This window comes from Tachyglossus aculeatus, chromosome 22 (genome assembly GCF_015852505.1).
Source record: "Tachyglossus aculeatus isolate mTacAcu1 chromosome 22, mTacAcu1.pri, whole genome shotgun sequence".
Classification (NCBI taxonomy): domain Eukaryota; kingdom Metazoa; phylum Chordata; class Mammalia; order Monotremata; family Tachyglossidae; genus Tachyglossus; species Tachyglossus aculeatus.
Window position 1 is genome coordinate 56,033,266 of NC_052087.1, and position 14,398 is coordinate 56,047,663.

Consider the following 14,398-nt stretch of genomic DNA (forward strand, 5'->3'; position numbering starts at 1 on the left):
ACTGCCCTCCTGCGGGGGGGGGGGGGGGGGGGTCGTGCGTCCAGCAGGGAGGAGGGTGGAGGTGGGGAGGGGGGTCTCAGTAGTCGGTGAGCGGGTACCGGAGGAAGATGAAGATGAGGATGATGCAGAAGGCGGCCAGGGCCGAGCTGGTGATGTTGAAGAGCCGGGCCGTCTTGGCGTCCTCCACAGCTCCGTTCAAATCATTGAGGAGCTTCTTGTCGCGGACCTGAGGAGGGGGCAGAGGGGAGGGAAGAGGGGGGGAAAGAGAGGAAGGGGTCAGAAGAGCTGGGGGGCGGGAGGGGAAGCAGGCCCAGCCTGCCCCCTCGTCCCCCTCTCCATCCCCCCACCTTACCTCCTTCCCTTCCCCACAGCACCTGTATATATGTATATATGGTTGTACATATTTATTACTCTATTTATTATGTATTTATTTTACTTGTACATTTCTATCCTATTTATTTTATTTTGTTGGTATGTTTGGTTTTGTTCTCTGTCTCCCCCTTTTAGACTGTGAGCCCACTGTTGGGTAGGGACTGTCTCTATGTGTTGCCAATTTGTACTTCCCAAGCGCTTAGTACAGTGCTCTGCACATAGTAAGTGCTCAATAAATACGATTGATTGATTGATTGAGAAAGCTGGAGGGCTGCGGTCCCTGCTGGTTACGGTAAGAATAATAATAATAATGTTGGTATTTGTTAAGCACTTACTATGTGCAAAGCACTGTTCTAAGCGCTGGGGTAGGTACAAGGTAACCAGGTTGTCCCACGAGGGGCTCACAGTCTTCATCCCCATTTTACAGGTGAGGGAACTGAGGCCCAGAGAAGTGAAGTGACTTGCCCAACGTCATCCAGCTGACAAGTGGCGGAGCCGGGATTTGAACCCACGTCCTCTGACTCCAGAGCCTGGGCTCTTTCCACTGAGCCGCAGACTGTGAGCTCTTGTGGGCAGGGATCGGCACTGTTTATTATTGTAGCGTTCTTTCCCAAGTGCTTAGTCCAGTGCTCTGCACACAGTAAGCGCTTAAGAAATACGATTGAACGAATGAACGAATAATAATAATAATACTAATAACTGTGGTATTTGTCAAGAGCTTACTATGTGCCAGGCACTGGACTAAGCGCTGGGGTGGAAACAAGGAAATGGGGTTGGACACAGTCCCTGTCCCGCTTGGGGCTTCACAATCTTAATACTTACTATTCAAATGAGGTAACTGAGGCCCAGAGATAATAATAATAATAATAATAATAATAATAATAATAATGGCATTTGCTAAGTGCTTACTATGTACCAAGCACTTGGAGGATACAAGGTAATCAGGTTGTCCCACGGGCGGCTCACAGTCTTAATCCCCATTTTACAGATGAGGGAACTGAGGCCCAGAGAAGTTAAGTGACTTGCCCAAAGTCACACAGCTGACAAGTGGCGGAGCTGGGATTTGAACCCACGACCTCTGACTCCCAAGCTCAGGCTTGTTCTACTGAGCCACACTGCTTCTCTTCTAATAATGATGGCATTTGTTAAGCGCTTACTATGTGAAGATGTGAAGCGACTTGCCCAGGGTCACACAACGGACAAGTGGCGGAGGCGGGATTAGAACCCGTGACCTTCTGACTCCCAGGCTTGGGATCTAGCCACTGTGGCATAGCTGTGGGAAGGGGGATAGAAGACGAGCCTGCAGGAAGGGGGGCTGGTGGAGGGACGGGGTGGAGGGTTAATAATAATAATGATGGTATTTGTTAAGCGCTTACTATGTGCCAAGCACTGTTCTAAGCGCTGGGGTAGAAACAAAGTGATCAGGTTGTCCCAAGCGGGGCTCAGTCTTAATCACCATTTTACAGATGAGGGAACTGAGGCACAGAGAAGTTAAGTCACAGAGCTGATGGGTGGCAGAGGTGGAATTAGAATCCAAGACCTCTGACTCCCAAGTCTGTGCTCTTGACCCACCATAGGAGGAATAATAATAATAATAATAATAATATAATAATAATAATGGTATTTGTTAAGTGCTTACTATGATGATGGCATTTTTTAAACGCTTACTATGTGCAAAGCACTGTTCTAAGCACCGTGGGGGATACAAGGTGATCAGGTTTGGGTAGGGACTGTCTCTATATGTTGCCAACTTGTACTTCCCAAGTGCTTAGTCCAGTGCTCTGCACACAGTAAGCGCTCAATAAATACGATTGATGATGATGATGATCAGGTTGTCCCACGGGGAGCTCACAGCCTTTATCCCCATTTTCCAGATGAGGTAACTGAGGCACAGAGAAGTGAAGTGACTTGTCCAAGGTCACACAGCTGACAAGTGGCAGAGGCGGGATTAGAACCCATGACCTCTGGCTCCCAAGCCTGGGCTCTTTCCACTGGGCCACGCTGCTTCTTTTACTATGAGCCAAACACTGTTCTAGGCGCTGGGGGAGATACAAGGTAATCAGGTTGTCCCACGTGGGGCTCATAGTCTTCAGCTCCATTTTCCAGATGAGGTCACCGAGGCCCAGAGAAGTGAAGTGACTTGCCCAAACTCACATAGCTGGCAAGTGGTGGAGCGGGATTAGAACTCACGACCTCTGACTCCCAAGCAGGAATGACTCTGGGATAGGGCGGGAGCATTGTCCTGGCAGGGGCTGGAGCACTGTCACGGCAGGGGCTGGAGCACTGTCCGGATGGGGGCAGGAGCATTGTCCTGGCAGGGGATGGAGCACTGTCCGAATGGGGGTGGGAGCACTGTCTGAGCAGAGGCTGGAGCATTGTCCTGGCAGGGGCTGGAGCACTGTCCGGATGGGGGTGGGAGCACTGTCTGAGCAGGACTGGAGCACTGTCCGGAATGGGGTGGGAGCACTGTCCTGACAGGGCTGGGAGCACTGTCCTGACAGGGGTGGGAGCACCGTCTGAGCAGGACTAGAGCACTGTCTGGAAGGGGGCAGGAGCACTGTCTGAGCAGGACTGGAGCACTGTCCGGAAGGGGAGCACTGCCCGGAGGGGGCGGGAGCACTGTCAGGATGGGGGTGGGAGCACAGTCAGAGCAGAGGCTGGAGCAATGTCCGGAAGGGGGTGGGAGCACTGTCCTGACAGAGGCGGGAGCACTGTCTGAGCAGGACTGGAGCACTGTCCGAATGGAGCAGGAGCACTGTCTGGAAGGGGGTGGGAGCACTGTCCTGACAGGGGTGGGAGCACTGTCTGAGCAGGACTGGAGCACTGTCTGGAAGGGGGAGCACTGCTCGGATGGGGGCGGGAGCACTGTCAGGATGGGGGCGGGAGCACTGTCAGAGCAGAGGCTGGAGCACTGTCTGGAAGGGGGCGGCAGCACTGTCCTGATAGAGGCGGGAGCACTGTCTGAGCAGGACTGGAGCACCGTCCGAATGGGGGCAGGAGCACTGTCTGGAAGGGGGCGGGAGCACTGTCCTGACAGGGGTGGGAGCATTGTCTGAGCAGGACTGGAGCACTGTCTGGAAGGGGTCGGGAGCACTGTCCTGGCACGGGCAGGAGCACTGTCTGAGCAGGACTGGAGCACGGTCCAGAAGGGGGGAGCACTGCCCGGATGGGGGCGGGAGCACTGTAAGGAAGGGGGCGGGAGCACGGTCAGGATGGGGGCGGGAGCACTGTCTGAGCAGGACTGGAGCAGAGGCTGACCTCGTCCTAGGTACCAGAGCCCGGGCTTTGGAGTCGGAGGTCATGGGTTCGAATCCCGGCTCCGCCGCTTGTCAGCTGGGTGGCTTTGGGCGAGTCTCTTCTCTGGGCCTCAGTTCCCTCATCTGTCAAATGGGGATGAAGACTGGGAGCCCCACGGTGGGAGCAACCTGATCACTTTGTAGCTCCCCCGGCGCTTAGGACGGCGCTTGGCACATAGTAAGCGCTTCACCAATACTGTCAACTTGGACTTCCCAAGCGCTTAGCCCAGTGCTGTGCACAGAGTAAGCGCTCAATAAATACGACTGATTGATTGATTGATTGCTGTCATTATAATGAGCCGGGGCTCAGAGGGTGCAGTGCTCCTGCTGACCACAGGGCGGCAGGAGGAGCCCCAGAGGCCCAGTTTGGGGGCTCCCCTCCCCTCCCCCCTGCCCTTGACCCCCAACCCCTGACCCCTGACCCCTGACCCCCGGCCAAGGCCGAGCCCTCGGGAGCCCCCTCCCTCCTCAAAGAATCATGATGGCATTTATTAAGCGCTTACTCTGTGCAAAGCACTGTTCTAAGCGCTGGGGAGGTTACAAGGTGATCAGGTTGTCCCACGGGGGGCTCGCAGTCTTCATCCCCATTTTACAGGTGAGGGAACTGAGGCCCAGAGAATAATAATAATAATAATAGCATTTGTTAAGCACTTACTTTGTGCAAAGCACTGCTCTAAGCGCTGGGGAGGTTACAGGGTGATCAGGTTGTCCCACGGGGGGCTCGCAGTCTTCATCCCCATTTTACAGGTGAGGGAACTGAGGCCCAGAGAATAATAATAATAATAATAATGGCATTTGTTAAGCGCTTACTATGTGCAAAGCACTGCTCTGAGCACTGGGGAGGTTACAAGGTGATCAGGTTGTCCCACGGGGGGCTCGCAGTCTCCATCCCCATTTTACAGGTGAGGTAACTGAGGCCCAGAGAATAATAATAATGATAATAATAATAATAATGGCATTTATTAAGCGCTTACTATGTGCAAAGCACTGCTCTAAGCGCTGGGGAGGTTACAAGGTGATCAGGTTGTCCCACGGGGGGCTCGCAGTCTTCATCCCCATTTTACAGGTGAGGTAACTGAGGCCCAGAGAATAATAACAATAATAATAATGGCATTTATTAAGCGCTTACTGTGTGCAAAGCACTGCTCTAAGCGTTGGGGAGGTTACAAGGTGATCAGGTTGTCCCACGGGGGGCTCGCAGTCTTAATCCCCATTTTACAGGTGAGGTAACTGAGGCCCAGAGAATAATAATAATAATAATAGCATTTGTTAAGCACTTACTTTGTGCAAAGCACTGCTCTAAGCGCTGGGGAGGTTACAGGGTGATCAGGTTGTCCCACGGGGGGCTCGCAGTCTTCATCCCCATTTTACAGGTGAGGGAACTGAGGCCCAGAGAATAATAATAATAATAATAATGGCATTTGTTAAGCGCTTACTATGTGCAAAGCACTGCTCTGAGCACTGGGGAGGTTACAAGGTGATCAGGTTGTCCCACGGGGGGCTCGCAGTCTCCATCCCCATTTTACAGGTGAGGTAACTGAGGCCCAGAGAATAACACTAATAATAATAATAATAGCATTTATTAAGCGCTTACTTTGTGCAAAGCACTGCTCTAAGCGCTGGGGAGGTTACAAGGTGATCAGGTTGTCCCACGAGGGGCTCACAGTCTTAATCTCCATTTTACAGATGAGGTAACTGAGGTCCAGAGAATAATAATAATAATAATGGCATTTATTAAGCGCTTACTCTGTGCAAAGCACTGTTCTAAGCGCTGGGGAGGTTACAAGGTGATCAGGTTGTCCCACGGGGGGCTCACAGTCTTAATCCCCATTTTACAGGTGCGGTAACTGAGGTCCAGATAATAATAATTAATAATAATAATAATAATAATAATAATAATAATAGCAAAGCACTGCTCTAAGCGCTGGGGAGGTTACAAGGTGATCATGTTGTCCCACGTGGGGCTCACAGTCTTAATCCCCATTTTCCAGATGAGGGTGCGGGCTCACAGTCTTAATCCCCATTTTCCAGATGAGGGAACTGAGGCACCGAGAAGTTAAGTGACTTGCCCAAAGTCACACAGGTGACAGTTGGCGGAGCCGGGATTTGAACCCATGACCTCTGACTCCAAAGCCCGGGCTCTTTCCACTGAGCCACGCTGCTTCTCTGAAGATGAAAATGAAGATTAAGACCGTGAGCCCCTTGTGGGACAGGGATTGTATCCAACCTGACTAGCTTTTATCCACCCCGGCACTTAGAGCAGCAAATTCGTGAAGCGTTTCATATTTTTACTCTATTTATTTTACTTGTACATATTTACTATTCTATTTATTTTATTTTGTTGATACGTTTTGTTTTGTTGTCTGTCTCCCGCTTCTAGACTGTGAGCCCGCTGTTGGGTAGGGACCGTCTCTAGATGTTGCCAACTTGGACTTCCCAAGCGCTTAGTACAGTGCTCTGCACACAGTGCAGTGCTCTGCACACAGCCGGTCCCTACCCAACAACGGGCTCACAGTCTAGAAGGGGGAGACAGAGAACAAAACAAAACATATTAACAAAATAAAATAAGTAAAATAGATATGTACAAGTAAAATAGAGTAATAAATAAGTACAAACATATATACATTAAAGCCAGTGGTGAGGCTTAACAAATACCATGAAAAGTTAAGTCCTCTATAAATATCATCATCATCAATCGTATTTATTGAGCACTTACTGTGTGCAGAGCACTGTACTAAGCGCTTGGGAAGTACAAATTGGCAACATATAGAGACAGTCCCTACCCAACAGTGGGCTCACAGTCTAAAAGGGGGAGACAGAGAACAAAACCAAACATATTAACAAAATAAAATAAATAGAATAGATATGGACAAGGAAAATAAATAAATAAATAAATAGAGTAATAAATATGTACAAACATATATACATATATACAGGTGCTGTGGGGAAGGGAAGGAGGTAAGATGGGGGGGATGGAGAGGGGGACGAGGGGGAGAGGAAGGAAAGGGCTCAGTCTGGGAAGGCCTCCTGGAGGAGGTGAGCTCTATTGACTGATTGATTGAGAGCTGATTGAGTGGCTTAAATCAATCAATCAATCAATCATATTTATTGAGAACTTCCCGTGTGCAGAGCACGGTATTAAGCGCTTGGGAAGTACAAGTTGGCACCATATAGAGACAGTCCCTACCCAACAGTGGGCTCACAGTCTAGAAGGGGGAGACAGAGAACAAAACAAAACACATTAACAAAATGAAATAAGTAGAATAGATATGTACAAGTAAAATAAATAAATAAATAGAGTAATAAATACGTACAAACATATATACATTAAAGCCAGTGGTGAGGCTCCTCCTCCCCATCCCCCCTGCCACCCTACTTCTTTCCCATCCCCACAGCACCTGTATATATGTTTGTAAGGATTTATTACTCTATTTTACTTGTACATATTTATCATTCTATTTATTTTCTTAATGATGTGCATCTAGCTTTAATTCTATTTGTTCTGACGACTTTGACACCTGTCTCCATGTTTTGTTTTGTTGTCCGTCTCCCCCTTCTAGCCTGTGAGCCCATTGTTGGGTAGGGACCGGCTCTATATGGTGCCCACTTGGACTTCCCAAGGGCTTAGTCCAGTGCTCTGCACACAGTGAGCGCTCAATAAATATGACTGAATGAATTAATGGGCTCCCAGCGTTTAGTACAGTGCTCTGCACCCAGGAAACGCTCAGTCAATCCGATTGAATGAACGAGGAAAGAAGGAGAGAGAGGGCAAGGCCCAAGGGTCAGAACTGGACCAGGAAGATTAGGGTGGGGGGCTTCTGAGCTTGGCAGGGGGCTCAGAAGCTGGTAGCCCCGGGGGCAGAGGAGGAGGGCACGCCATTGAATCTTCTAGACTGTGAGCCCACTGTTGGGTAGGGACCGTCTCTGTATGTTGCCAACTTGGACTTCCCAAGCGCTTAGTCCAGTGCTCTGCACACTATAAGCGCTCAATAAATACGATTGAATGAATGAATGAACAAATCAGCCTTTGTTCTTTCCCAGGGTACAGCTAAGGCTCTTTCTCATCATCATCATCATCAATCGTATTTATTGAGCGCTTACTGTGTGCAGAGCACTGTACTAAGCGCTTGGGAAGTACAAACTGGCAACATCTAGAGACAGTCCCTACCCAACAGTGGGCTCACAGTCTAAAAGGGAGAGACAGAGAACAAAACCAAACATACTAAACATTCTCGGACCACCTGTTCCCTTCCTCCTCCCCCAAGACCCTCTGCTCAGCCCCCAACTAAGCCCCCTCTCTCCCCCAGGACCTTCTGCCCCCTGACCGGCCCCCCAACCTCCGCATGTCCAGCCGCATGGCCTAGTGGCTACAGCCCAGGCCTGAGACTCCAAAGGTCATGGGTTCTGATCCCACCTCCACCACTTGTCTGCTGTGTGACCTTAGGCAAGTCACTTCACTTCTTTGAGCCTCAGTTCCCTCATCTGGAGAGTGGGGATTGAGCCTGTAAGCACCACGTGGGGCGGGGACTGTGTCCAACTTGATTTGTGCTCAGTACAGTGCCTGGCATGTAGTAAGTGCTCAACAAATTCCATCATGATTATTATAATTATATTGCCCTCCCCCCCCACCCCCTACTTCATCCGTCACTTGTCTGCTGTGTGACCCGAGGCAAGTCACTTCACTTCTCTGGGCCTCAGTTCCCTCATCTGGAGAGTGGGGATTGAGAGCCTGTAAGCCTCACGTGGGACGGGGACTGTGTCCAACTTGATTTGTGCTCAGTACAGTGCCTGGCATGTAGTAAGTGCTCAACAAATTCCATCATGATTATTTTAATTACATTGCCCACCACCACCCCCACCGACTTCATCCACCACTTGTCTGCTGTGTGACCTTAGGCAAGTCAATTCACTTCTCTGAGCCTCAGTTCCCTCATCTGGAGAGTGGGGATTGAGCCTGTAAGCCCTACGTCGGACGGGGACTGTGTCCAACTTGATTTGTGCTCAGTACAGTGCCTGGCATGTAGTAAGTGCTCAACAAATTCCATCATGATTATTATAATTATATTGTCCTCCCCCCTGTCCCCCCCCCCCCCCACTTCATCCACCACTTGTCTGCTGTGTGACCCGAGGCAAGTCACTTCACTTCTCTGGGTCTCAGTTACCTCATCTGGAGAGTGGGGATTGAGCCTGTAAGCCCCACGTGGGACAGGGACTGTGTCCAACTCGATTTGTGCTCAGTACAGTGCCTGGCATGTAATAATAATAATAATGATGGCATTTGTTAAGCACTTATTATGTGCAAAGCACTGTTCTAAGTGCTGGAGGGCACACAAGGCGATCACGTTGTCCCACAAGGGGCTCACAGTTTTAATCCCCATTTTACAGAGGAGGGAACTGAGGCCCCGAGAAGTGAAGTGACTTGCCCCAAGTCACCCAGCTGACAGTTGGCAGAGCCGGGATTTGAACCCATGACTTCTGACTCCAAAGCCCGGGCTCTTTCCACTGAGCCACGCTGCTTCTCCACTACCCAACGCTCAACACTACTCCACTACTCCACACCACTCCAATCAATCAATCAGTCAATCAATCGTATTTATTGAGCGCTTACCGTGTGCACAGCACCGTACTAAGCGCTTGGGAAGTACAAGTTGGCAACACATAGAGACGGTCCCTACCCAACAGTGGGCTCCCAGTCTAGAAGGTGTCCATGGGCCCTGATAGACCCTGATTAACCATGAGCTCTTCATCAATCAATCAATCAATCGCATTTATTCATCATCATCATCAATCGCATTTATTGAGCGCTTACTATGTGCAGAGCACTGTACTAAGCGCTTGGGAAGTACAAATTGGCAACATCTAGAGACAGTCCCTACCCAACAGTGGGTTCACGGTCTAAAAGGGGGATACAGAGAACAAAACCAAACATACTAACAAAATAGAATAGATATGTACAAATAAAATAAATAAATAAATAAATAGAGTAATAAATATGTACAAACATCTATACATATATGCAGAGCACTGTCCTAAGCGCTTGGGAAGTACAAATTGGCAACATCTAGAGACAGTCCCTACCCAACAGTGGGCTCACGGTCTAAAAGGGGGAGACAGAGAACAAAACCAAACATACTAACAAAATAGATAGAATAGATATGTACAAATAAAATAAATAAATAAATAAAAAGAGTAATAAATATGTACAAACATATATACATACATGCAGAGCACTGTCCTAAGCGCTTGGGAAGTACAAATTGGCAACATCTAGAGACAGTCCCTACCCAACAGTGGGCTCACGGTCTAAAAGGGGGAGACAGAGAACAAAACCAAACATACTAACAAAATAGATAGAATAGATATGTACAGATAAAATAAATAAATAAATAAATAGAGTAATAAATATGTACAAACATATATACATATATGCAGAGCACTGTCCTAAGCGCTTGGGAAGTCCAAGTTGGCAACACATGGAGACAGTCCCTACCCAACAGTGGGCTCACAGTCTAGAACCGTCTAGAACTCCACTACTCGATGCCACTTGTTGAGTACTAAGCGCTCAACAAATGTCGTCCTGATTATTGTGATTGTGTTGCCCCCCACCCCGACCTCATCCCCCTCAGATCCCTCAAATTTCCCAACCATCCCACCTCATTGAGGGCCTTTTCCGCGCCCCGGAACTCACTTTGAGGGAGTAGGCCAAAGCGATGAACCCGAGGCAGTAGAAGTTGAGGTAGACGAAGTTGAAGATGGACCACAGGTAGTAGTCCAAGTTGGCAACACATAGAGACAGTCCCTACCCAACAGTGGGCTCACAGTCTAGAACCGTCTAGAACTCCACTACTCGATGCTACTTGTTGAGTACTAAGCGCTCAACAAATGTCGTCCTGATTATTGTGATTGTGTTGCCCCCCACCCCGACCTCATCCCCCTCAGATCCCTCAAATCTCCCAGCCACCCCACCTCGTTGAGGAGGCCCCAGAACTCACTTTGAGGGAGTAGGCCAAAGCGATGAACCCGAGGCAGCAGAAGTTGAGGTAGACGAAGTTGAAGATGGACCACAGGTAGTAATCGTTGACGGCGGTGGAGTCCGGGTAAATCTCCACCACGGCGGCCGCCTTGCCCTCCCCGGGGGGGGTGCTTGCAGGGGGGCTGCCCAGCCGAAGGGCGCATTGGTGGCTCGCCCTTGCAGCCCTTGGCCTCCATGGAGCAGAGGGCCGGGGCCTGGGTGGGAGTCGGGGCCGGGGGCTTGGACACGCAGGTGAAGCAGCCGGGTTGGGGGGCACCCGGTGGGCGAGCGATCCAGAAGGCCCCATCCAGGGGGCAGGTGCCCAAGCCGGGCCCGCGGGCTTCCTTGGAGGGCTCCGTGGCGGCGGCCCCCAAGGTCACAGAGGCGGACGCCGCCGGTGGGGACAGGTCTGGGGGCTGGAGGGTGGGGGTCCCGGGGAGCGACCGAGGGTGGGATTGGGAGAGGCCAAGGGGAAGGGCAGTTGGAGGGGGCGGGAAAGAGGGGGAGAGTAAAGGGAGGCAAAAGAGAGCAGAATTAACACCCAGGACGCAGGGCAGGCCCTCTTCCTCTTGGTGCCTGCGGTTTATCCATCAGTGGTATGTCTCGAGCGCTCACTGCGTGCAGAGCACTGTACTACTAATAATAATGATGGAATTTATTAAGCGCTTACTATGTGCAAAGCTCTGTTCTACGCACTGGCACTGTTCTAAGCACTTAGCGGGCTGTGCCGGGCTCGCCCCCACCTCCTCAAGCCAATGTCCCGCAGCCTGTTGGCCCTCGGCCTCGCCCTGCCGGGCCCCCACATCACCCAGGCCCTGGACACCTGGACACATTCCAGTCTTCCTCCTCTCCTCTCCACCCCCACTTCCTCTCTCCTCCACCCCTTCCCTCTTCTCATCTCCATCCTTCCCCTCCTCTCCCCTCTCCCCTTCTCCCCTCCATCCCTCTTCTCTCCTTTTCCCTCCATCTCTCCCCCATCCCTCTCCTCCTCTCCATCCCTCCTCTCCCCTCTCCCCTTCTCCCCTCCACCCCTCTTCTCTCCTTTTCCCTCCATCTCTCCCCCATCCCTCTCCTCCTCTCCATCCCTCCCCTCCCCTCCATCCTGCAGTAGCTTTGGCTAAAGCATTTCATCACTTTCTTTCTCTCTGTCTCTCTCTCTCTCTCTGTCTCTATCACACACATAAACACACACACTAACACACACCTGAAATGCTCCCATGCAAACATACGGACACCCACAGAGGTGCCAAACTCTCAGGCCCACGCCAACCCCCACATGCATCCCCAGTCCCAGAAACACCCATGCAAACACAAACTGTATACACACATGGCCACAAACCCGCATCCCCCCCCCACCCAGACACCCCTTACTCTGGGTCCGGCTGGGAACCTGGGGCCGATAGGCCACAAAACCAGACACCCCCTCTCCTTTTTCCCCTCTCCCCTTCTCCCCCCTCCTCCCTTTTCTCCCCATCCCACCCAGTCCTCCCTCTGTCCCCCCACGGCTTTTCTGCTGACTCCTGGCCCCCCCCAGAAAGACCCCTGCCCCCTGTCACCTGTCCACTTGGCCAGAGTTGGGTGATGGTCGTTGGGTGGCCCAGAGAGGCGGGAGGTGAGGACACCCAGGCTAGGATGGAAGGAGGAGGGTTTGGGGGGGAATCCCACCCCTCTCCCCTTCTCCCCCCAGCTGGGATGGACAACTGTCTGGCCACCCCCCAGCTCCGGGGCTTACTTACGGAGAGGGTCCAGGGGCGATGCCGCATCCAGACCTCAGTCTGGGATCCTGTCCAGCCTCCGGTCAGCTCGGATCCCTTTCCTTATGGTCAGCGCCGGACGCACATGCTCACATTGAGACGGACACAGGGAGATGGAGAGACAGAGGACAGAGAAGGTGGGGGGAGAGACAGAGACAGGAGGGGAGAGACCACCGAGACAGTGGAGGAGGTGGGGGAGAGGGAAAGACAGGAGTGACAGAAAGGGAGACAAAGGGAGAAAGGAGAGGGAGAAGGGAGGGATAAGAGGATGGAGAGAGAGCCCAAGCCTGCGCGGAGAGAGGGAATCCCCCTCCCTGCTCTTCGCCTTGGGACTGGGGATGCGGACAGCACAGCGCAGGGTGAGAAAGATACCCATCATCATCATTCATTCATTCATTCATTCATTCACTCATATTTACTGAGCGCTTAATGCGTGCCGAGCACTGTACTAAAACGCTTGGAAAGTACAATTCGGCCATAAAGACCAAGACAGCCAAATGTCACAATTGCATTATGTCCCATGAGCCTATGATCTGCGTGGTAAATTGCTTTTCCTATTAATCTTGTACGCATAAAGAGCCGCAGTTAATGTAGGACTGAGGAATTGTCTGATTCCCCGCTCCAAACAGCTCATTCAGGATGTCGTCACCTTTCAGTAGAGAAGCAGTGTGGCTCGGTGGAAAGAGCCCGGGCTTTGGAGGCAGAGGTCGTGGGTTCAGATCCCGGCTCCGCCAACTGTCAGCTGTGTGAATTTGGGCGAGTCGCTTCACTTCTCTGGGCCTCAGTGACCTCATCTGTAAAATGGGGATTAAAACTGTGAACCCCCCGTGGGACACCTTGATCACCTTGTAACCTCCCCAGCGCTTAGAACGGCGCTTTGTACATAGTAAGCACTTAACAAATACCATCATTATTATTATTATTATTCCTGACTCTCCCCCAGTGACCCAGCCCGGGCCATCCCACACCTACATCCTACATCCCATCCCACACGTCCCACACATATGAATACATGTATATAATTCTATTTATTTATATTGATGATGGTGTTTGTTAAGCACTTACTATGTGTCAAGCACTGTTCTAAGCGCTGGGGTAGATAGAAGGTCATCAGGTTGTCCCACTTGGGGCTCACAGTCTTAATCCCCATTTTGCAGGTAAGGTCACTGAGGCACAAAGTAAAGTGACTTGCCCAAAGTCACACAGCTGACAGTTGGTGGAGCCAGGATTTGAACCCAAGACCTCTGTCTCCCAAACCTGAGCTTTTTCCACTAAGCCACGCTACTTCTTATGCCTGTTTACTTGTTTTGATGTCCATTTCCCCCTGTCTAGACTGTAAGCCCATTGTGGGCAGGGATTTTCTTTCCTCATTGCTGAATTGTACTTTCCAAGTGCTTAGTACTTGGGAGAAGCAGCGTGGCTCAGTGGAAGGAGCCTGGGCTTTGGAGTCAGAGGTCATGGGTTCAAATCCCAGCTCTGTCAACTATCAGCTGTGTGACTTTGGGCAAGTCACTTAACTTCTCTGTGCCTCAGTTACCTCATCTGTAAAATGGGGATTAAAACTATGAGCCCCCGGTGGGACAACCTGATTACCTTGTAACCTCCCCGGTGCTTAGAACAGTGCTTTGCACATAGTAAGTGCTTAACAAATGCCATCATTATTATTATTAGTAGTACAGTGCTGTGCACACAGTAAGTGCTCAATAAATACGATTGAATGAATGAACCCCTGACTCTTCCCTCTCCATCCCTCTCATTCATTCATTCAGTCGTATTTATTGAGTGCTTACTGTGTGCAGAGCACTGTGCTAAGTGCTTGTAACCCAGCACAGACCATCTAACCCCCGTGACTCTCCCCTCTCCATAAGCAACATGACATAATGAGAAGCATCATGGCATAACGGATAGAGCCGGGAGTCGGAAGGTCATGGGTTCTAATCCCGGCTCTGCCACTTGTCTGCTGG

General features: G+C 50.9%; 1 protein-coding gene across 1 annotated transcript; it reads right to left on the reverse strand.

Annotated features, from left to right (window-relative positions):
- Positions 1-44: 44 nt before the first annotated feature.
- On the reverse strand, positions 45-12,591 carry IFITM10 (interferon induced transmembrane protein 10). The gene is given in 4 exon segments (XM_038765097.1): positions 45-226; positions 10,661-10,807; positions 10,809-11,096; positions 12,417-12,591. Coding segments are annotated over 4 exon segments (612 nt in total). The 5' UTR covers positions 12,444-12,591; the 3' UTR covers positions 45-76.
- Positions 12,592-14,398: the final 1,807 nt, after the last annotated feature.